The 21,490-nt window shown below is 39.9% G+C and overlaps 3 protein-coding genes across 3 annotated transcripts in view; all 3 read right to left on the bottom strand.

Annotated features, from left to right (window-relative positions):
• LOC144638741 (uncharacterized) overlaps positions 1-1,974 on the bottom strand; it is a 44,464-nt gene extending 42,490 nt beyond the window's left edge. The window contains exon 1 of the mRNA XM_078497992.1: positions 1,851-1,974. Within this exon, the coding sequence (XP_078354118.1) occupies positions 1,851-1,917 (67 nt within the window). The 5' untranslated portion in view covers positions 1,918-1,974. The remainder of the gene's footprint in view (positions 1-1,850) is intronic.
• A 905-nt stretch (positions 1,975-2,879) lies between these two features.
• LOC144639137 (adenine DNA glycosylase-like) lies at positions 2,880-8,483 on the bottom strand. Its single transcript, XM_078498388.1, has 2 exons — positions 8,002-8,483; positions 2,880-4,279 (listed from the first exon to the last, which is right to left on the bottom strand). The coding sequence occupies exons 1-2, from the start codon at positions 8,410-8,412 to the stop codon at positions 3,203-3,205; spliced, it is 1,488 nt and encodes a 495-aa protein (XP_078354514.1). The 5' UTR covers positions 8,413-8,483; the 3' UTR covers positions 2,880-3,202.
• Positions 8,484-12,383: 3,900 nt separating this feature from the next.
• Positions 12,384-21,321, bottom strand: LOC144639693 (E3 ubiquitin-protein ligase MARCHF5-like). Its single transcript, XM_078499003.1, has 3 exons — positions 21,144-21,321; positions 16,327-17,014; positions 12,384-14,408 (listed from the first exon to the last, which is right to left on the bottom strand). The coding sequence occupies exons 1-3, from the start codon at positions 21,176-21,178 to the stop codon at positions 14,301-14,303; spliced, it is 831 nt and encodes a 276-aa protein (XP_078355129.1). The 5' UTR covers positions 21,179-21,321; the 3' UTR covers positions 12,384-14,300.
• Positions 21,322-21,490: the final 169 nt, after the last annotated feature.

Below are 21,490 nucleotides of genomic sequence, written 5' to 3'. Positions count from 1 at the left end.
TATTTGCAATAATTTTGGACTAAAAGACACTGCAGCCACATTCAGGAACGAAGCCCGAATTTACAGATCTAGGGTGGCCTTTTGGACATCTTATCTCCGCAACGAATTCGGTGACCTCCCATTTTTTTTTACATTTCTGACATAAGTAACTCATAGCCTCACAGTGGTGAAAGCTTTAAAAAAAAGTCAATGTGGGAAGATTTTCGCGCGAACGTCCTTCCAGAAACAAAAACATGTTTTCAACAGGCACTTATTAGAGGCTCTCAATGGGGTGGTGGCTTTTACCGTTAACGGTTAAAATTTTGGCTTTTTTACGGCTAAGGGTTAATTTATTTCCATAACGGTTAACAGAAGTTAAAAGTTAATTTTCATCGTTTTTGAAAGTTAAAAATTAATTTCCATTATTGAAAAACATGTTTTGGGACTCAGGGCCATTTTGGAACGATGAAGTGACCTAGTTTGGTTTATTTTTAATTACTGAGCGATTTTTTTACGGTTAACATATTTTACGGCTAACGGTTAAAATTTTCCAATTTTTACGCCTAACGGCTAAATTTTTGGCCGTTTTACGCGGTTAACGGTTAACCCCATTAAGACCCTCTTATTATTTGCACCAACAAGAACAACGGTGGCACTTGTAGGGAATCTAAAGCCGAAACCGGGTTGTACCCGCGACAGAATGTTTGGGAAAAAGGAATTATTTCGAAATATTTTCCAGGGACAAGGACAATGACCGGGGACGGAATACATTTCACTGGTACCAGGCCCAGGGTGCCAGAGTACCAGACTTTGTTCAGCTGCTGACCAGGTTCTTATTAAATGATGTCATTTCTTTCTTTTCTCCTTCACGTTTACTAGGTTACAAAACATAAACATTTGACATATAAACGCGCAAACATGTCGTGTGATTTGTTGGATTTACCTTGTATGTCACCTGGCAATATTAACATAATTGCAGGCTCTTGAGTACACATCAGATCAGATGACCTACCTGGCACCCAGCCCAACCCACCGGGAAAAAAGAAAAATTCCCTTCAAGGTGGCCTCAATAGAAAGGAGACAAGCATCTTCAACAAAAACACCTTAAAACAGTTCAGATTTTGTTTCCCTAACTGAACAATTATGAACATTTAAGTCAGCGTTAAAAGAATCAAGGGGCACACATTATTAATTTAAGACATTGCTCTACTTAACAAGTAGATTTTGAGCTCGAAATGTCTCTGAGATCACCTCGTAGAAATTGATAGCGAATAATCTGATTGTTAGTGAAGAAATTATTCAACATGACACGAGCGACGGGAATCGAAACTGATTGTTGTAGTACAATCTGCACTTAAGCGCGTCCAATTGAACTATTACCAAGGTATAATTGATAACAAATTCCGAGCTAACGCGAACTCATATACAATAAACGGCTGATATTATAAGAGTGGCTCAACACCAGACTGTAGCATTTGCCTTAGTATTAACAACGAAAAAAACATACGAGGAGGTGTAATGTTTTAACGTAAGTTTTAAACGAGGGATCACAGGGAATTTTTTTAAACTATTATTTAAACAAGACTGACCAACACTAAAACACTATGATTGATTTCGTGCTCTTTGTTTATCGTTTGACTAAGGTTGCAACCAAAATAAAACAAACGAATGAAAAAACCTGAACTGCAGCATTAATTCTTGTGCAAATAACATGCCCTAATGGGTAGATTGACACTAACAACTTGCAATAACCGGAAAATACTCTTCAAATGTTCTTCCCGAACAATTTTAAAAATTATAGAGGAAAGAGACGGTCCAAGTTCATCAACAATCAAGAAACATCAATCAAATTTAAAATCTACGTCCCTTACCATTTACTGCGTTTTCAATTACTGCGAGAAGAAAAATTGCAAGGGAGATTGCGTTCCACGTTACCATGTTGTTTGCTTGTTTAAACGCCGGTAACAAATATCACACCAACAAGTTGACAAAACGCTTTTTCCCGTTACCTGCCCCCCGTCAAGTGAAACATTAATTACTTACAGTAACCTGTTCAGTTCATTGCTGTCTGCTCAAGCGTTAAGTGACAAGTTCAGCAAACAACAAGAGGTTAGCATATGAACGTGTTTTCAACGCCCTGGGGACTAATAAAAATCGTCTATTTATATTGACAAAGTTGCCCCTGGTAGAAGAGTTACCCTCTCCCCCGAGGCCCAGACGTTTCAATGAACAAAGGTATCCCTGCTCACCCATTGCCGACTCCAAAGCTGTTCTATTTTGCGTACGACTGACAGCAAGTTAAGAAGCAGGGCCCCACTGAAAACCACCTTTTTTGACGTGGGCTCCCTGCTAATATCTTTATTATTATTATAAAAGCGAAGGTCTGGGGTCGAGAATGCTGCTGAACGCCGAGCCAAAAAATTGACCCTCCCGGTCTTGCGCATGCTCTGAATGTCTCATGAACCTGGAAGTCGATTCAAACGTATTGAAAAAGTTGGCTCGTCTCCCAGGGGCCACGACCTTGCCTCGCATCTAAATCCTCCATCTCCCCAGACACAAATGATAACCGGTCTCGAAAGGTCAAAAACAATCTTTACAACATCTTGACAGTACCTTTCTTTTGTTGCCAATTTACAGAGATTTGTTTTTTTTTTTTCGTTGATGGATTTGTACCCTGCTAAAGTTTTCACAATCGAACTTAACTACACGACATTCAGAACTTTAGAAAACGCTAAGTAATAAACCTTTTAGGTAGCTTTGCACGTGCTTTATAAATCCTCATCGTATTCTATTGGAAAGCCGCGAATCTGACTGGTTCCTTAATGTTTGGACATAAAACTCGTCTTCCTTTTCTAAGCGAAAGTCAACTCGCTGGCTCGAAATAAAGGTAACAACAACAACAATCAATCAATCAGTTTAATAATGTAGCGTGTCTTACATGGATATAATCAAGCAAGTTCACTATTACCTTAGTTTCCACGTATCTTACTTAATCACCTATGGTTTCAAGTGGCTTCTAACAACAGCTTCCAATTAGAAACCCTTGTCTCAAATATAACACATTAGTAAACTAGAACCTTTGCAATAACCAGATCTGATATACTCTATACCACTGTCATTCACTGAATAAACTTTTGACGCCCACACACACATACGGATATAATTATACTGTATATGTACAAAAATTACACTTGACGAATATGCCACCAAGTTATCAACTCTATCAATTTTTTGATTTGAAAAATGAATCCAAGACCGTTTGCTTTCTTCCATCATGAGGATCTGCCCTCTTCCTTTTCCTGTCTACCTTGGCTAGCTGTTTTTCATTCTTGCCACCACTGTGCTTTTCATAAGCAGTGAAAACCTTCCTCATGGCTGTAGAAAGAGCTGCACTTTGTAAATCATCACTTGATATCCACTTCATGTCTCTATTTTCTTGAGTTGTTTTATCCAAAGTTTCATCTCCAATGTGCATGTCAGCATACACTACATACTTGTGATGAATGTGTGAAAACTGGTGAGAAACCTCAGCTATGCTTTTCGTGTTTTTCTTTTGTTTTAGCGTGATTCCCAATTCACTCTCTAAAAAAATACCCAGAGCTGTGGTCATCCCAGCCTCTGGCATGTTGGATTCTACAGTAATGTTGGGGAACTCCCACAAGCCAGCTAAAAGACCTGTTTTAGGCCTTTGAACAATAAGAAAGTGAGATCCCAGCTCGGAAACTCTTTCTAAAACAACGACAGCCAATGTTTCTTCCTTTGGTTGTTTCTTTTTAGCTTTCTGTGGATAATTACATACTCCAAGAGAAGCATCCCACAATGCCAATGGTAGGCAGAGCTTGCATTCTTCAATGTCTGTAATTGTATTTTGTTTCATGCTATGACTGGATTTAATACTTTTTCCACTTAGTAGCATGGAAGCTGATGTTTTGTGTTCCTCCACTCGTTTTAATGCACTGCAGTGTATTCGCAGAGGGCATGCATGACACTGCGGAGACTGCGGTGTACATAGAGTTGCTCCAAATTCCATTAAAGCCTGATTAAAATCCCCAGGTCTGTCTTCAGAAACAAGCTTGTTAGCAAGCTCCCAAAACTTTTCCACAGCTTGATTACTGGAACTCAAAGCTCCAATGCCGCAGAGTCTTGATAAAACTCTTATCACATTTCCATCAACCACTCCTGTGCACTCACCAAATGCAATAGAAGCAATGGCACCTGCAGTGTATCTTCCAACACCTGGAAGCTGCTTCAAGAGTTCAGCAGCGTTGGCAGGCATGTTGCCACTCATTTCCTCAACAACCTTAAGTGTGTGAACACAAAAAGTATGACATTTAAGAAAGATAGAAAGATACTATTCATAAAATTAATATCAAGTTTAATGAAAAGTGAGTAGTGCATGTTGCAAGCTGGAACATGTCTATGTCCAGTTTGATTTTTATTTTCCATTGTTTTCTGTTGTTAGATTAAGATAGTGAATATGAGACAATGAAAATAAAAATCAAACTGGTTTGAAATAATTTTGAACCAAATATTGAATTAAACAACATCTACATTCGCAGCTTCTAGTCTAAAAACTAAACTGCACACTGCAAACTGGAGGTCAAGACTGAAATAATAATAAAATATGTTTGCTTGTTCAAGCAAGAGTTGAGAGCTTCTACAGACTGAAATGTTCAGACCCCCTACCCCCATTGGGATTTTCAATGGTCCTCCATGGGGAAGGTAGGGATATTTTCTGGAACTACACATTATGGGAATAGCATTAAATATTCAAGTGAAAAGTTTTCAAAAAAGGTGCAGTCTCCCTATGGTAGGTATGTACAAGGGATACCACTCTTTATTATATACACTGCAGTGGTATAGCGAGTGGTAGCAAATCGAGAAAAATGGTATCACACATGTGTGGATAAAAATGATATCCAGACATGTGTGATATCATCTTTGACCAATCAGCTCACAGAGTTTGCCATGTTTCAATGTTCAATGAGCCAAATTTTATCCATATCAAGTCGAAACCTCTTTGAATCTTCCTCAGCACCTTCGGTAATCTTCGAAAATTTTGGGAAAACTTCGGGAAATGTTCGGAATCAATCGTACGACCTTCGGACAACATTTTGAAAATCTTCGGAAATCTTCGGAAAATGGTCGGAAACCTAGTCTACTGTTACTATGCGCTTTCCTAGCCTGTATGACTTTTTAACAAACACACAGGAAGTGGTAAAGGTAATAAAGGTCAATAAAGTTAATATTTTTAGGTATTTGAAGACTGTTTGTGATCGTTAATACGTAATAGACCGTAATACGTGACAGACCTCTGCTGTATCTTTGCCGCATGCTATATGAAGACGACTGGGGACGAGTCAGCGTTGTCACAATGCATTGTCATAATGAATCCATAATGATGAATGATTACATAAAGTGCATTGTCATTTCGGTTAATATAAAGTGTTATTGTTTTAGCATCCAATAAACTGTTTCCATTTTAAAAATTATTCACCTGATGTTGTTGATCTTTTTACAAGCAATTTGAGACCTTCTGAAGTACAAAGGCTACACAAGTTTTTTTCGAAATGTTCAAAATGGAAGTCCAATAGGTCGAGACAGTCATCGAATGTGTGGTTATTTTTTACGAGGAAGGAAAGGGAGGGGAGGAATATCAAAAGAAAAACAAATTTAGATGCAGCGTGCCAAAAGAAGACTAATTTGAGGTAAGAATTTTTTTGTTCATTTCAAGTGCTCACACTTCTCGTCATAAGTAGCTCCATTTTTGTTTCGTGTAACATACAATGTAGCAAACCAATCGTGATTTGCTTCATATCATTGTTGCTCTACAAAAATTAATTTAATACGAAAACATCGGCACATCAGAGAGATAACTGAACGCACTTAGTGGATGCAACTTTAAGCATGGCTGATTAAAAGTGCGGTATCGGTATTTTGTAGATTTTGCACACGGTATTTCGGTATTTGCATTTTTTCTTACGGTATTGCGGTTTTGGGTATCGGCACATCAGAGAGATAACTAAACGCACTTAGTGGATGCAACTTTAAGCGTGGCGGATTAAAAGTGCGGTATCGGTATTTTGTAGATTTTGCACACGGTATTTCGGTATTTGCATTTTTTCTTACGGTATTGCGGTTTTGGGTATCGGCACATCAGAGAGATAACTGAACGCACTTAGTGGATGCAACTTTAAGCGTGGCCGATTAAAAGTGCGGTATCGGTATTTTGTAGATTTTGCACACGGTATTTCGGTATTTGCATTTTTTCTTACGGTATTGCGGTTTTGGGTATCGGCACATCAGAGAGATAACTGAACGCACTTAGTGGATGCAACTTTAAGCGTGGCCGATTAAAAGTGCGGTATCGGTATTTTGTAGATTTTGCACACGGTATTTCGGTATTTGCATTTTTTCTTACGGTATTGCGGTTTTGGGTACCCCTCAATGTCCCCCTCATTTTGGGAGATGGGCAAATTGATGACCATACATACATGTAAATAGCCCCCAAAATCACAAATTTTCCAGATTCTGAGGCGTTCTCCTTTGTCAAATGCAAAAAAGGGTTAGCATTTGGTCCTTTTGAGTAGGCCCTTGAGAACAAACCACCAGGTTCACATTAAATGCCTCTGTTTTTTAACATGTTTTCCTTACTTTTAAATTGCACTGATTAAGATACATGTACACTTTTATCACAGTTTCCTAAACATTGTAGAAATTATCTCATACAATTTCTGTAATCTTAACTTTCCCCCGCTTTTCTATAGTGTTACAATGTGTAGTTCCAGAAAATGTCAATTTTCCCCCACCGAAGGGATTGGAAATTCCTTGGGGGTGGGGGTTCTCGAAGACCAACAAAAAAGCTCTCCTTTATGGGAAGCTGGATGAATTTTAGCTGGTGGCTCATGACTGCCTGCTGGAGCTCTGGCACATACTGGGTTTTATTGAAAGCCTTGATCATCATCAAAATTTGCAGGGCTCATTGCGGCACACACAGTGATCACGATGCCAGACCAGAGTTCAAGCTGTTGTTGCCCTAGGGAATTGTACAGTTTAATTGCCCTGGGAAGTAACACAGTTTTAACATATGCATCATGTTTATCCAACAAAGAACTGCATTTCCGTTTAAAGAAACATTGGTGCGAAATGAGTGGTCGCTTCCCCTCCCCTTCCTCCTGTCCCCTTCCCTCCCCACTCCACCCCACTTCGTTCTCAGATCTTCTTGTGTAGCAAAATAAGATCATATTCACATCTCGGTATTGGGCTGGAACTAGCTCGAAATATTAATGGCGGCTAATTCCATTCTCGTCTCCATAGCCCTTTCGTTTCTCTTATGCACCTATCAATGTAAATCCCGTTCAAATGTACCTAAGAAGACCCACCCAGGGGCAGAATTCTAAAACAAACTAACAAGTACTTTCTACATACCTTTATTTTCTGTCAATCCAACCGTTTCGGTATTCATATTGAAAACAATAAAAGGTCACGGACGTCTTAGATTTCCCTCAGGATTCCTACTCCAAATGTACTTGAAAGTATAATATACTTAAAATCGCTATTTTATGACTAAATGGCGTTAAAAGTGGCAGATAAATGCCGATGAAAAACTCAGAATTGTTCCTTGCAATAAAGCATATGATTTCCAAAGCCACAAGAAGGAAGAACTTGGTAACCGCGTCTGAAGATTGCATCCAGGCGCTTCCCGGTCAAAGTCAAATGTCCCAACCCCCGGAACGCGACTCGCAGTCAAATGCCCGACAGAGGGGATCGTTCTTGTTGTCAAATCCCGTGCCTTTGCCCGCACTCCCCCCCCCGCGGGATTTACATTGATAGGTGCATTAGCCGGATTGGCACGAGAAATCGTTTCCTCGTGCCAAGGCTCAGCCGGCTAAGAGAAACGAAAGAGCTATGGGGACGAGAATGGGCTAATTCGTGTCATTTGAATACGAATATGGTCTTTTAACTTCACCTTTTTAAAAGAAACAAAACTAAAAATGAAAACCAAAAGAATGTTGCACTGACCTTCTTAGCTCCCTCGTGGAGTCTCTTTGCCCGCGAATAATAACCAAGTCCTGACCACATCTCATTCACTTCTTCCAAACTCGCACGTGACAAGTGTTCAACAGTCGGCCATTTCTCCATCCAGCGGGTGTAATAATCCTTAACAGTAGCGACCTGTGTTTGCTGCAGCATGATCTCAGAGACCCACACAGCATATGCTCGCTTGTTTGGATCTGTCAGGGACACTCGGTCCCTCCAGGGAAGCTTTCTGTGGTTTTTGTCGTACCAGGCCAGGAGTTCAGCTTGAGTTTGCTGGATTTCGTCGCTTGTCAAATCATGCGTGTGTTCCTTTGATCCAACCTGGTCCTCACTTTTGAGCTTTGATTTTGTCTTCTTGTTCATACTTGAATCAAACTCTACCTTTGACAACATGTATTACACTGGAGTAGAGCATAAAGCGCACAACATGCAAGACAACATGCATACATGTGCGCATACGAATTTCTGATGTTCAGCTTTGGAATGCGTGGGATTGGGTACTACATAACCTGCGACGAGCTAAAACGTAGAATAGGGGTTATGTGGACAAAATTTGGAACCACATATTTGTAAACTCTCAAGGGACTTTTTTAATTTCTCAAGGGACTGTTTTAATTAATCGGGCGGGGCCTGGGCCCGATTCATAATCTGTGTCAGATTTTGTCGTTTTTTTTGTCGGTAAATCGTTCCAGAATCTCGCGGCCCAGCCGATTCCTTGGTCACGGTCACGCAAGTTTTCATTACTTGCGAAATATTACGTTCAAATCGTACAAGTTTTAATGTTCACTCCCTGGAAGCTGTGTTACAAAATCATTCCCGTCTAATTTTACGAGTACTCTATGCTCTGTTAAACGCGAAATATATATCTACCTTGATTTGATAAAAGGTGGCTATCGTGCGGCGAAAGAGGTCAGGTGGTCAAACATTACCCGCACGATTATAAACTGCTTGCAGTTCTTGTTTCTCAAGGGATTACTTTCCGCTGTGGGTGATCACTTGCGATCTCGTGGAAAAAACGTGACTTGTCACATTTACAAACGTTATATAACAATTTTAAAAGTGACATGTCAGCTTTCTTATCTCAACGCACGTGTGTCTGAAAGGCGATCTATAAAAAGCGTCGCACAAACAATGGATTGCGTAACTAAAACACGAATAAATAATCACTAGCACTTACATCGTTTAAAAATTACAAACGTCAAAAATAAACCATACCAAAAAACTCGCTTTTTTCAAAGATATTATTTAAGTTAAAACAAATGCAAGAGATGGGGGCTTCTTTTAGCTTAGGAGCGGTTAAAAATTAGGCCAAATTTGGTCGCTGCCATTCTATTTCGTCATCAGCCTAGGTCGTTAGGGACGAGACCTCGCGTTGACAGCAATGTCGCATGAATCCGCTTTACAACATGCGATCGTATCTACGCAGTTCGAGTGGAATTTCAGTCAAAGACAGCAAAATTCTTTCGTATTTCATCTTCAAATATAATTCGAAAGCATTCACTGTATATATGGCTTTTGTTTAATCCTGGGTCTTGATATCCGACCCTCGCAGAGCCTAGACAAAACGCAGCTTAAGTGTAACGATTTGTTTACGCCGCAATTATATGCGCAATGTTTTCTCCGACAGTAGTCGGAAATATCCGTATTTTTTTCGTGCTTTTTCGTGGAGCAATCGTAACGATACGGCCTTGAACACATTGAACAGCGGTCTACCTTAACAATTCAAATATGGCGTCGCAAAAACAAAGCGTCGAACGCATATTTTGCTGTTTCATTTGCTAATTTCGTTGCCGTAATCGACTGCCTCGAAAGTTCCTTGCAATTTTAAAGTATAGAATTGTCAGATCTCGGTGAAATTTGCACTGTTTATTTGTGTAATGTTAAGGAATATGTGTATAAATACCCGGCGCGGACGAGCCATCTTTGACAAAATTATATGGCTGCATTTCCTCCGCGAAGATAGGAAATTGTTAAACTAAACTACAAAGAAACTGTAATGATAAGTTCGAAGAACAATGCACAGGATAAACCTTCGACTCATACTTCATGCAAAAACGTCGATATCTCGAAGAGACTTTGATTTTCCCTTGCAAAGATGAGAGAGGGAAAAAGAACGCATGATACATTTATTTAACCGGCCGCCAACCGCCCCCAAATTTAAATAAACTAGTGGTAACCACAGGTTAGAAAGTGCGGGCCTCGATGCAGTTAAGAGAAGGTACTGGGAGGGAAGTGTTTTTAAATCACTGGACAAAAGAAAATTATTCCGAGTTTGGTCTAGTAACGCGTCACGCTTAAGTCACGAATGTTTTTTATCGTTTCCTATTGCCGCGAACCAATCAGAGTTGTTTTTTTTTTGATTGACAGTTTTGCGAAGTGTAGTCGAGCACGCGGTGTGAATTGAGATGTGATTTTCCTCCGTCGGCAAACTCGCTTTGTTGTCAGTGTTATAAGGAATTTCTCGAGAATAACCGTTGTTGGAATCATTCGCTTTGCCGTAGTTTATCTGTGATACAATCACAGCAGATCTTCTCAAAAGCAACACCTCCCGGGGGGTGGACTCCCCCCCCCGGGCAACACCTTTAAAACAACGTCTGCAAAACGTAATGTCTGCAAGACAGAAGCCTCGATCTAATGTGACAAACTGTTGATTTTTTGCATTCTTATCGCTCTTGGAGACAAGATTTTTCTCTTCCGGTGTTACGACAAACTGTCGTGATTGACACATTTTTTGCATTCCGATCGTTCTTAGTGGAATAACAAAATTTTCAACTTCTGGTATGCAGATAGCCTTTATAAACGTGGCGCGCACGCGTAATACGCAATCCGCTGGTCACTGTCAAGATTAGGGTTGCGGGCCTCTCTTGGGCCCGCAACAAAGGTGTCGTCGAACTGTCAAACCACTCTTTGTAGATGGCGGCAAATTCGGGACTCGGATTTCCACGAGGCGTGAAAAACTTCTGCAGAATAATTACAGTATACATATACAGCCTGTATTAAAACTTCGCCGTGCTAAAATAAAAATACTTTCAGTAGTAGGGAAAAATTGCGCTCGCGAATATATATTTATCAGCGATAGATAGATGTTTCACGGCGCGGATACTGGGATAGCATCGTGTAGCTTTTAAGTAAACACTGTAAACATTCCAACACCTCTGGAATATTGTTTGGTGAATTTGTTTTCTCGAAACTCATTCGATGAACTGCCAAAACACCGACACGAAAACAAATTACGCATTATCGAACAATTTATCTTTCTGTATTCAGAGAATTATACACTTGAAATTTGTCTGGGCTTCATGCAGCTAACGTAGAAGAAAACTCGTCCTCGCAATTAACACGCCTCGTCTAAGCCATTAGCACCAGCTTTTGACCGGAAGTCTCATTGAAATACTACAGCCAATCAGTCCACACCGCTCCATTTAGTATTGTTTCTCGACCAATCAGAAGAAAAACCAGAATCCGGTTTTTTTACATACGATTCGACAAGTAAATGTATCATGCCCTCCTTCCCCGGAGTGGTAAGTAGGGAGGGAGGGCATGATCTCAGGTTAGGTACTACAATGCAGAGTCCATTGCTCTGCGGGAGGGACTCCGGGAAGCTGGAAAATGGAATTGATCATGCCAGAAAGTCCAGAAATCCCGTGTTTTAGCGGAGTAAAATCTCGCAGAACGGAAGCAAAATCCAAAACGCTGAACCATAATGTTCTGTAAGGCTATGTTTACACGGGACCGGTCCGGAACGGATCCGGTCCGATTCTCGGACTGGATAGGACTTCTGTTTACACGGGATCGTTCTGGAACCGGTCCGGAACAGATCCAAAACTGGGCCTGCTATTTTGCAGGTCCAGTTACTGATCAGTTCCAGACCGGTTCCGGACCGGTCCCGTGTAAACGTAGCCTAAGTCTTTGTGTCTTGTAAACGCGCCTGGGGTCCTCAGTATTCTTATTGTACCTCTGCAGTGGCGGATCCAGATAAGGAGGGGCCCGATCATCCAGACCCTAGAATAAGGGGGGGGGGGGGGGGCCCTCTCGAAAAAATTTTTTGTTGCCCTTTGGGCCTTAGCCTCCCACGCAGTCATTGTGTGTGACGATGCTGAGGAGGACAATGTATGCCAGTTTATGTCTTGTTTTGCAAAGAAGAATGAATCACTTTATTTAAACCGTTAAAATAAACAGCAGAGCTGGTGGAGTCGTGTACTTGAATTAGTTAATTACGGGACAAAGGACGCAAGAAATGCACAAGATGTATAACGAGTCTAGAAAGCTATTGTTCTGTTCGCTAGACCTTTTGTTTGGTGACATTATCTTGGAGACTGTATGCCCAACCTCCTTTACTCTGCACCATAGTAAATCCCAGAGGCAATAATAAATGAGCGATTTATTTGAACTTTGTCCAACATAGACCTACATACAGTACAGACAAACTGGCTAACTGGGTTTGTCTTGAATTACTTGTCTTCACGGAAATTTAAATGTCCAAAAAGTTTCCAAGTAAAAGTATTCCCAAGGGAAAATACTGAACACAATGACTATAGACGTTTTCTGCATTCCAACCAACAACAGCCCTGAGTGTTTGGGTGAACAAAAATACAAGAAATGTATAATATTAATGTCCACCCACACCTCGCTGTGAAGCAATTGTTCATACGCACTGAAGTGGAATGCGGTAAAGGTCTATTGAACATATCTAGTTTTAACTACAAAACTCTAAGTTCGAAACTCAAGCAATTTTATTAACCCCCCAGGGGGTATTCCTTTTCAAGACCTTTTTGGGGGTGGGGGTGCATGTATAGAGAAGGGGATCATAAGATGGGTTATTTCAAACAATATATCAGTTAGGGTAAATAAAGAACTGAAGTACACTAGCTGATGTTTTTTGCTGTTTAAGTAACACATTTTCAAATACAGTGAGTGGATAACGAAAAGTTAACTTGTTTTCTTGCCAGCTTGGGCTAATATTTAGTACAAACGTATTTATTTGAGAGACTTTCCAATCTATGGACGTTTGAACTCATAGTAACAGTTTACATGTTATTGAAATCAAGATTAAACTAGTCAATCAACCTTACTAAGCAACTGAAACAATTTTAAACCAGCTTCACAAAATAGCTTATAAATGTAAAAGTGCCAAAAGCCAGTTTGGCACTCATTGATTTGCAGCCTGCATACTGACGTCTCCATATCATTTTTCTGTGTGAAGCAAAAGCAGTAAGATATGTCTGCTGGCAGGCTTTTCACCCCTGCACCAAGATGAGACACTCAAAAATTCCCTGATCAAAACATATAGCACATTCAATAGGAATATAGTACATACCATAGCAACATCTGACCTTAACTTAAATTAGCAGTAACAGCAAAAAAAAGCACTAAAATAGATCAACTTTTCTTTAACGTAACACTAAAATAAAAGCGAAACTAAAAGGCTTTAGAATTTGTGTTTAAAGTTTAAGGTCAAGTTACAAGTTAACAAGTTAACACTTCCAGACCAATCTTTTTGAAAACTACATGTATATTCATGATTGTACATGTAGTTGCATGTACAAATTGAAACAGAAGGATCAAGAACAATTTTTACTATATTGAACTCAAACATGCAACTCAAACACAAACTCAAAACCCCAGGGGAGTGGACTCACACATGAAAGGGGCTGGGATGCTCACTGTTTTGCTTAGGGGTGTAAATTGTGGATTTTGGTCTCACTTAGGGTGTTCTGGGCAAAACACCAACATTTATAGTTGTCAACATATTGTTTAGGGTTGTACATGAAGAAAATTATATAGAAATATATGTTTTAAAATGCATGTTTTAAATAGGCCATTTCCAAGTTACCTTTTGCCTCTATTTCAAAACGAGTCTACATGCAAAACCATTCATATGAAAATGAGTTTCACCTACAGGTCCATTTTCATGCAAATCAAACTCATTTTCATTTGAATGGTTTTGCACGTAGACTCGTTTTAAAACAGAGGCAAAGGGTAACTCGGAAATGGTCGTTTAGGGGTCAAAAAACGCTTAAGAGCCATGAATTTCTGACGAGCATCCCCGCCTATTTCATAACCCCCCTCACCAGCTCAAAACCTGAGCCTGAACTTATGGATTTGACAGTACTCAATGAGAAGGGTCAATTCTAGATGACAACCTGTTGTACTTTCACACACTAGATCACTGCTGCAACAGAACTACTGAACAAGGCTGGTGGTGTGTAGGCAAATATCAGCCTGCACCCAGCTTTCTGGACAAAGTTATAGTAAGAAGTAAGATATCCAAATTGTATTGTTCACTCTTCGCCATAGTTTTTGACGATTCTCTGAGATTGCCTCACATACTGCTGTTGTTTGTAGTAAATCCTGACAACTCCTTTCACTGCTACAAAGCTGATGCCACCCTGAAACGACAAAGTCAACATTATTTTGCAACACTATTGAGGAATGAAGAACCCATGCCAGTTTGAGTTTAAGTGAAGTGCAAAATAATAAATTGCTTAAAAGAACTGGCAAACTATTTAACAATTAGATTATGAGCTCGAGATTTCTATTCGCCCTCATCAACTATCACACATACAAATCGAGAGCGAATAATCTAATTGTTTTAGCATAAATCTACTAGACGTTCAAAACTTAACAACAAGACAGGCTCTCGTTTTTATTGAATAATCATGATATAAATAAGTCACACAACACGTGGATAATTGACAACTGCACCACATTGCATTGGCTTCTGTGTGTGCGTTTGCATTTCATTCACGATTTATTGAAACCGTTATATGCTCGAAACTGAAGGAAAAGCCAAGTTTTTTATTGTAAAATGACGATTGAAAGATGTACTGACGTACAAGGGCCCTTGGAAGTCAAGTTTTTTTAAAAATTCAAAAACGTAAAAGATTTTAAAAAAGTTAAGCAAGTTGTTCACAAGGAAGAAACCACATTGCACTGTTTAGCTTCTGTGTGCGCCTTTGCATCTCATTCACGATTTATTTAAACTGTCGTTTGCTCGAAATTGAACTAAAAGCCGGATTTTCATTGTAAAATGACAATTTAAAGATAGACTGACTTACAAAGGCCCTTTGGAAGTCAAGTTGTTTTAAATATAGGAAACGTGAACGATAAGAAATTTAAGAAAAGTTGAACGAGTCGCCCGCAACCTTGAATTCGCTTTCAATTTTGTTGTTTTATTTAAGTCTGATTGATGCATAAAAAAACTTGCAGGTCGAATCTGTTTAGCCTTTCTTTTACTGCTCCTCGATGGGACGATGAAACTGTGTTAGTTTGCAAAGACATTTTAAACTTTATTTCCACAAAATGTCTCGGTGAAACGCATCTCTGAATGTTATAAAATTATAGATTCGCCCGCTTTTAAAAGCATAAATGAATATTAATTGCTTTTTTTACCGTGTAAAATCTTCATTATATATTTCGGTACAGTCTTTATCTTCTCCAACATCGCCTGGAATAGTAAATAATCCAAGTCCTTCTGTACGGTCAATTTAAAAGCGAAAAAACGGCAACCATTCTGTTGACAACCGCACGCTGTTTCGCTACTCACCTTCTACAATAGAATAGATAGTGAGTAGCGTAGCCAATCAGAGAACAGCATTCGTGATAGAAAGCTAGTCGATTTATACTAATAAGGTTTAGAACCTGACTAAGGCAGAGGGCTACTTTCAACAGGAGCCACAACTTCTACCAAAGGCAATGATCAACAATAACAGGTTTCAATAATGTTAAATGTTTTGGTGTTATATCTGACTCCAAACTAGGAAATTTACACCCTTTTGCCTCACTCATGATTTCGAGCCCAAAATTTCAGCAAAAAGGTGCGGTTTATGCACAAGTTTATGGTATATTATTTTTAATAAAAAGTCTGAAAACCCAACAATAATCCAGTTCACCACAAAGCAACCACAGTCATGCTGTACACATGTCCTTATGGAAAGAATGGACAGCATTGTGTTGAGAACGTTTTTGTAACTCATGGACTCAGTTTCCATCCAGCAGTGATCCCATTTTGAAAACCCAAAATAACTGTATATAGGTAACAGTTTGTGCACACATTATAGTTTTCATATATTTTTTACCAAAAAATAACAGGATTGTTAAACTACAACCCTTGATTATGCATTTATTACTCAAGCATTTGCAGGGTCTCAAGTTGATGTTCCTGATATTACAGAAACTGTAGATTTCTGTAATATTACCAGGAAGGAAAGGAAGATTCTGTGTTAAGCCTTGAGCATTAATTAATTCACTGCTAGTTCCAAACACAAAAAAATATAATTATAAGTTTAGTGAGTTTAGCATACTTACCAGAAGTGCTCGATGAAGACTTGAATTAACATAGCCAAAACACACTTTGCCAATAAGTGTTGAAATTGTTGGTAGTATAAGAGCTCCACAGAGCAGCCTTGTAAGGGACACTGGGTCAGATAATGGCGTGGGTTCAGCCGGAGTGCGTGTGGCAAAATCAGCTGTTAAGCGAGGCAGAAATAAGCTGAGAAATGACATCTTGCTGACGTGGCGTCTCCACAGCCTTAACACGTGATCTTCCCAGCGAACCATCTTCCCAAGTATTAGTGCCAAAGGAATAGTTGGAAGTCCAACAAATAAAAACAAGGGATCTGCTTTCTCCATAACTTCAAGCCCTTCTTTGTGACCCAATACCTGCATTACTGTCACTGCTCCGTAAGTGACTGCAGACCAATATAATGACCCTACAACGACCCCTGCAGCAGCTATAGGGCAAAATTTGTGAATGAGTTTGTCTAAGAACTCCACCGTTTGAAGCAAAAGTCCTAATGGAGGAAAGACAATGACATATTCAGCATTGCACTGTGGGCATGACACTTTTGTTGTTGAACTGCCAGCTTGTTTTTCATCAATCCAGCGCTGCAGGCAAATCTGGTGAACCCACTTTGTTGTCCCACGGCAACGGCAAGGCCGAACCCACTGTGACCAAGGTTCATCTTCTTCTGTTGCAAAACATACCCAGCAGCGCCTACAGCATGAAAATTACAAAACATAGCAGCTGAAAACCTAATTTCCATGTGAAAAATATTTTATGCTGAACAAACCTCTAAGGTCCCTAACACATTTTCTTCACAGAATTTTAATATGTAACCAATTTTAAACAGCATACATGTATACTCCCCTCTCCCTTTCCCAATGTCTATTAAAGCCCCCTTTTTTGGGATTAGCCCTTCATCAGTAGTAAATAATGTGGCCATAAAACAACACAACAGACCTAATATTCAAAAGTAATGTTCAAAGCCATGCGCATGCAGTCTAAGTAAATGAAAAGTTAATGTTTAACCTACTAGGTTGTGCAGTTCCCAGTTTGAAGATACGGGCTGTAAGCCTCATTTCCAGTCGTTTCTGGTAGATGTTGTTGCCCGGCAACAATGTTGGGCACACAAAGGTGCAGCCAGCCTCCCAGGTACAGAGGAATGAGCATTTAACACTTAACCTGAGCTGAGCATTTGCAGTTAACCTGAGTATTTTTCAGGCTATTAAACCTGATTGCTGTTGAGGGTGCTATTCAGGCTAACTGAAGTGCAAGCTGAACTCCAATTTGCCACAATACGCACACTGGTTGACCTGAATAATGCTCAGGTTAGCCTGTTACAGTAAGCTCTCAATAATGGTAAGGATTTTGCTTGTTTTGGTTATTTTGCTTCATATAGCTGGTTCTGGACATTTCGGTTGTTTTTGACAGTTTTGTTTTGGTCATTACGGTCCTTTCGTTCTGGCTGGCTTTATTTCGTTGTTTCAGGTTTCAGGTTTTGTTGTTTCATGCCTACCCTAGCCTGCGTGGTCGGCGTTCAAAGGGGAAGGAGGAGGGGAGTTCAAGCGCGATGCGCGAGGTGCCATGAAGCTATTGTTTTTTTCATACCGCCCCTAAAGTACATGTCATCTGCTTGCCCTCTGTTTTACGTCTGGCTGTCAAAATTATCCGATCTGATTGGTGGCGATTTTTGCGGGTAATAAAACCCTTCACCGCTTGAATTGCCAATCTAATTTATTTTTATCTCGTTTTCTTGTTAGAAATATGGCAAACCAAAATCTTCTCATGGTAGATCAGGTCATATATTTTCCTTGCACTTTTCAACTGCGCCGATTTGTTACAAAAAGTTGCCGTTCTGAGACTGAGAGAACATTTATTAGGGGTGGTGAATGGTCCTTCAAAAACTGCATGTCTCGCAAAATTTTAGCCAAATTTGAGGGGTCTCGTCGTCTCTAATTTTTCTTTGATGCCTTCTCGCAGTCTCGACTTCTTTTGCAAGGCTAAAAAGGTCTTGGGTTAGCAGAAATGATATCAGTCTCGCTGTCTCGCAAAGTCTCGCATTTACCATTCGACACCCCTTTTACTTCAATCAAGCAGCGCTTCCGGTATTCGAGCATATGGCGTCGGATTGCAACCAGCCATGACCCAAACAACTTTATAATTCACAGCGTGTAGAGCTTACGGGCTGCTGTATTTTAAAAACTTGTTATTCTTCGCAGATTCAGTAGTTTGATACCAAATCCTACAAGGGCCGATTTCTTTCAAAGATTCAACTGCTTCGCAGAGAAATCGCTCAAAACATTCGTCACTGGATTTATCTGCATTGAATAAAAGTTGAGAACGGACCACAGCAATAAAATAAATCGAATTGAATGACATATATCTGACCGATCAGAACAATCAATTTTCACACTCTATAAATTCTGACCAATCACAATTTTTGCGTCCAGTATCTGGACGTAAAAAACGAAAAATACAATAGCGTCATGGCAGGCGTTCCCCTTCCCCCTTCTCCGATCGCGCTTCGCGCTCTCTCCTCACACCTCGCACTTGAACTCCCCTTCTCCTTCCCCTTTGAACGCCGGCCACACAGGCTATGCCTACCCCCAAAAGAGCCTTGGTATTAAACTGTTACAGCACTACAGGCAGCCCAGACGTTGTATTCGATTTACTAGGTGATTATAAGACAATGTATGAGAATACTTTGAAAATTGCTCTAAATAGTACTTGTATGAAAGATTTGAATAAAAATGTCTTACCTCATATTTATCTTGCGTTATTTTGACATTTGGGTACAAGATTCAAAATTTTAGCTAAGCGACCGCGCCATAGCGACAAAAGTCGAAAGATTCTGGCCACGCGAAAATTGGGGCGAGAGCAAAAAAGGGAAAGGAGCGGGGAGGGGGTGGGGAAGCAAGGGAACGCTTGCAAGCAAGCCCCACGATTCTGAAAAACGCCCACCGATTTTTCCGGTTGATTTCACTTGTTGATTGACAGCTTATCAACAAATTAGCCAATTACATTTGACCGGAAATAAAATTTACTTCCTTCAAAACAAAATACTCCACGTGAAACCTTGTCAAAATATTCAAACCCGCGAAACACTGTTGTGATGTCCAAGCGATCGCTGTAGAGTTTGTCGATGCAATTTTAAAATTAAATTTGGTACAGCATCTCAACCGGGAAAAGCTGGTTATATTTCTTTAGAATATCGTTGTAAACCCTAGAAGCGAAAATATTCATACGGGAAATCCTTGCCGATTTTTGCAGAGCTGTTTTAATCAAAATTGTGAAAAAACCCCAAGCTATTTTCATAGCACGTTTGTCATCCTTGCGCTCGCAAAATTAGAAATTTCGGGACACTATACGAACTCGTACAGAGTTTGATAGGAAGCGAGGCTTCTGCTTGAAAAACGCAACCAAAGCCAATGTTTCAATCTACTTTATTACTAATATTCGATAATATATTGCAATATAACCGCTTACTTCAATAGTGCACAAAGAAATCTTCAGTTTTTAATACGTATCAAAGTTGTAAACAGTGGTGAAGAAGCTCATCTCAATCCCATCCAAGTTTCATTTGTATGACTTTCGTCTACAACAAGAGCGGCTAAATTCTCATTAAATGCAGAATTCTTCGATTTTAGTGAATCAGTAAAATGCCTGTCCATGGTGGCTTAAGCTGAAGCGTACACAATATTAAATTTCCCTCAGTGTTTGTCCTCTAAACTGTCAAACTTTTCATTATTGCGGTTTTCGGTGAAATGCGACAGCCAATGAACCATGAAAAACAGAAACAAACAAAATGGATCGAAATCTACCAATCACAACTGACAGACTTGACCTTTTGACCCGAATGAAGCGAACTTCTGTTTCCCGAGAGAGAGAGGTCCACTAAGATGATTGACGGCAGCAAAAAGCCTAAACCCTTGTTCTTTGATCAGCAAGCGCGAATATGTCAAACTTGTCAATCAACATAACTACGCCGCACCAATCAGAGACGCCGTTCGCGGGCGAACAGGTTTTTCAGGATTGTGGGGTTTGCTCGCAAGCGTTCCCTCACTTCCCCACCCCCAACCCCCTTCTTTTCCCTTTTTGCTCTTGCCACAATTTTCGCGCGGCCAGAATCTTTCGCTCTTCGCTAGAATATTCGTTCGCGCGCGACACATAGCAGCACTATGCTCGCACGGGAACGCTTGCTACGCAGGCTAATTAAGCCGCCTGTGAAAGCACCAATTTGGATGTACCAATGTAGGCAGAAGCCCACAATTACTTTATGCACTCTAAATATCACCCTGGGACTGGATTTGGTTTTGGCATGAATATGCAAAAAACAACACATGCACAATGCGGGCAGCTAGAGTGTCCGCTTACATGTCAAGAGAGAGTCAAGTTGAAGTTATTATTGGGACAGGGTTAAGTTGTACAATTTTCAAAATACGTTTTCCATCCTTGTATTAAAATACCAGTCATGTAAATGGGAAAGAAACCCCCTGTCTTAAGATTGCGAACTACCCATAAGGTGAAACATTAAAAAAAATGCGCGGCGAAAGCTTGCTGTATGCTCAAACTTTAAGATGTTCAAAGTTCTTTCCCTTTCGTGCAGATCATGGACAAATGCTAGTAGCAGAAGCACGGAAGGTTAAGAAGGCTAGTAATGTGTATTCACTGGTGTTTTTTCATTAGTAGCACAGAAAAACAAGCATTTTAATAACACATTTTAGGGTTTTGTTGGCTCATTTAAATAAAATATGCGAATATCATAATCAGTCTGCAGCTTACCGAATTTCAGTAAGCTCAACGATGTTCAGTGAACAGAAGCTCTATCACTATATAAACTCACCTCACATCCCAGTCATCCACATGAGACGAAGCCATTCAAAACTCAAACTATTTCGTTAATGGAAGCATAAAAAAGTGGCAAAAATAATTGAAAGCGTGAGAGAATTCAGTCTGTATTCACATAACGACACGAAAGCAACTCTCCAACATGGCGTCGAACAACTCAGTTGTCTTTTATCCAATCAGAGGCTAGAGCGCTCATGGATACTTCCGGTTTCGATTACTTCCGGTTGCGAATTGACAAAAATCGAGAAAAAATAGATTTAAAATTCTTGGTCCATACTTGATGAATCTTGCAATTAAAACAGTTTACATTCATTTCCCTGCTGTTGTTGTTTCCCTTCTATC

This window comes from Oculina patagonica, chromosome 2 (genome assembly GCF_052425735.1).
Source record: "Oculina patagonica isolate OP01 chromosome 2, crgOcupat, whole genome shotgun sequence".
Classification (NCBI taxonomy): domain Eukaryota; kingdom Metazoa; phylum Cnidaria; class Anthozoa; order Scleractinia; family Oculinidae; genus Oculina; species Oculina patagonica.
Note: the sequence above shows the minus strand (reverse complement) of the source record. Positions and strands in the feature narration are given on the sequence as shown.

Coding starts and splice junctions, on each gene's coding strand:
- LOC144639693 (XM_078499003.1), bottom strand. CDS start 21,178: ATGGCTTCGTCTCATGTGGATGACTGGGATGTGAG. Junction 17,015..21,143: donor GTGGATGACTGGGATGTGAG/GTGAGTTTATAT, acceptor TTCATGCTGTAG/GCGCTGCTGGGTATGTTTTG. Junction 14,409..16,326: donor GTCTTCATCGAGCACTTCTG/GTAAGTATGCTA, acceptor TTGTCGTTTCAG/GGTGGCATCAGCTTTGTAGC.
- LOC144639137 (XM_078498388.1), bottom strand. CDS start 8,412: ATGTTGTCAAAGGTAGAGTTTGATTCAAGTATGAACAAGAAGACAAAA. Junction 4,280..8,001: donor TCCACGAGGGAGCTAAGAAG/GTCAGTGCAACA, acceptor CACACACTTAAG/GTTGTTGAGGAAATGAGTGG.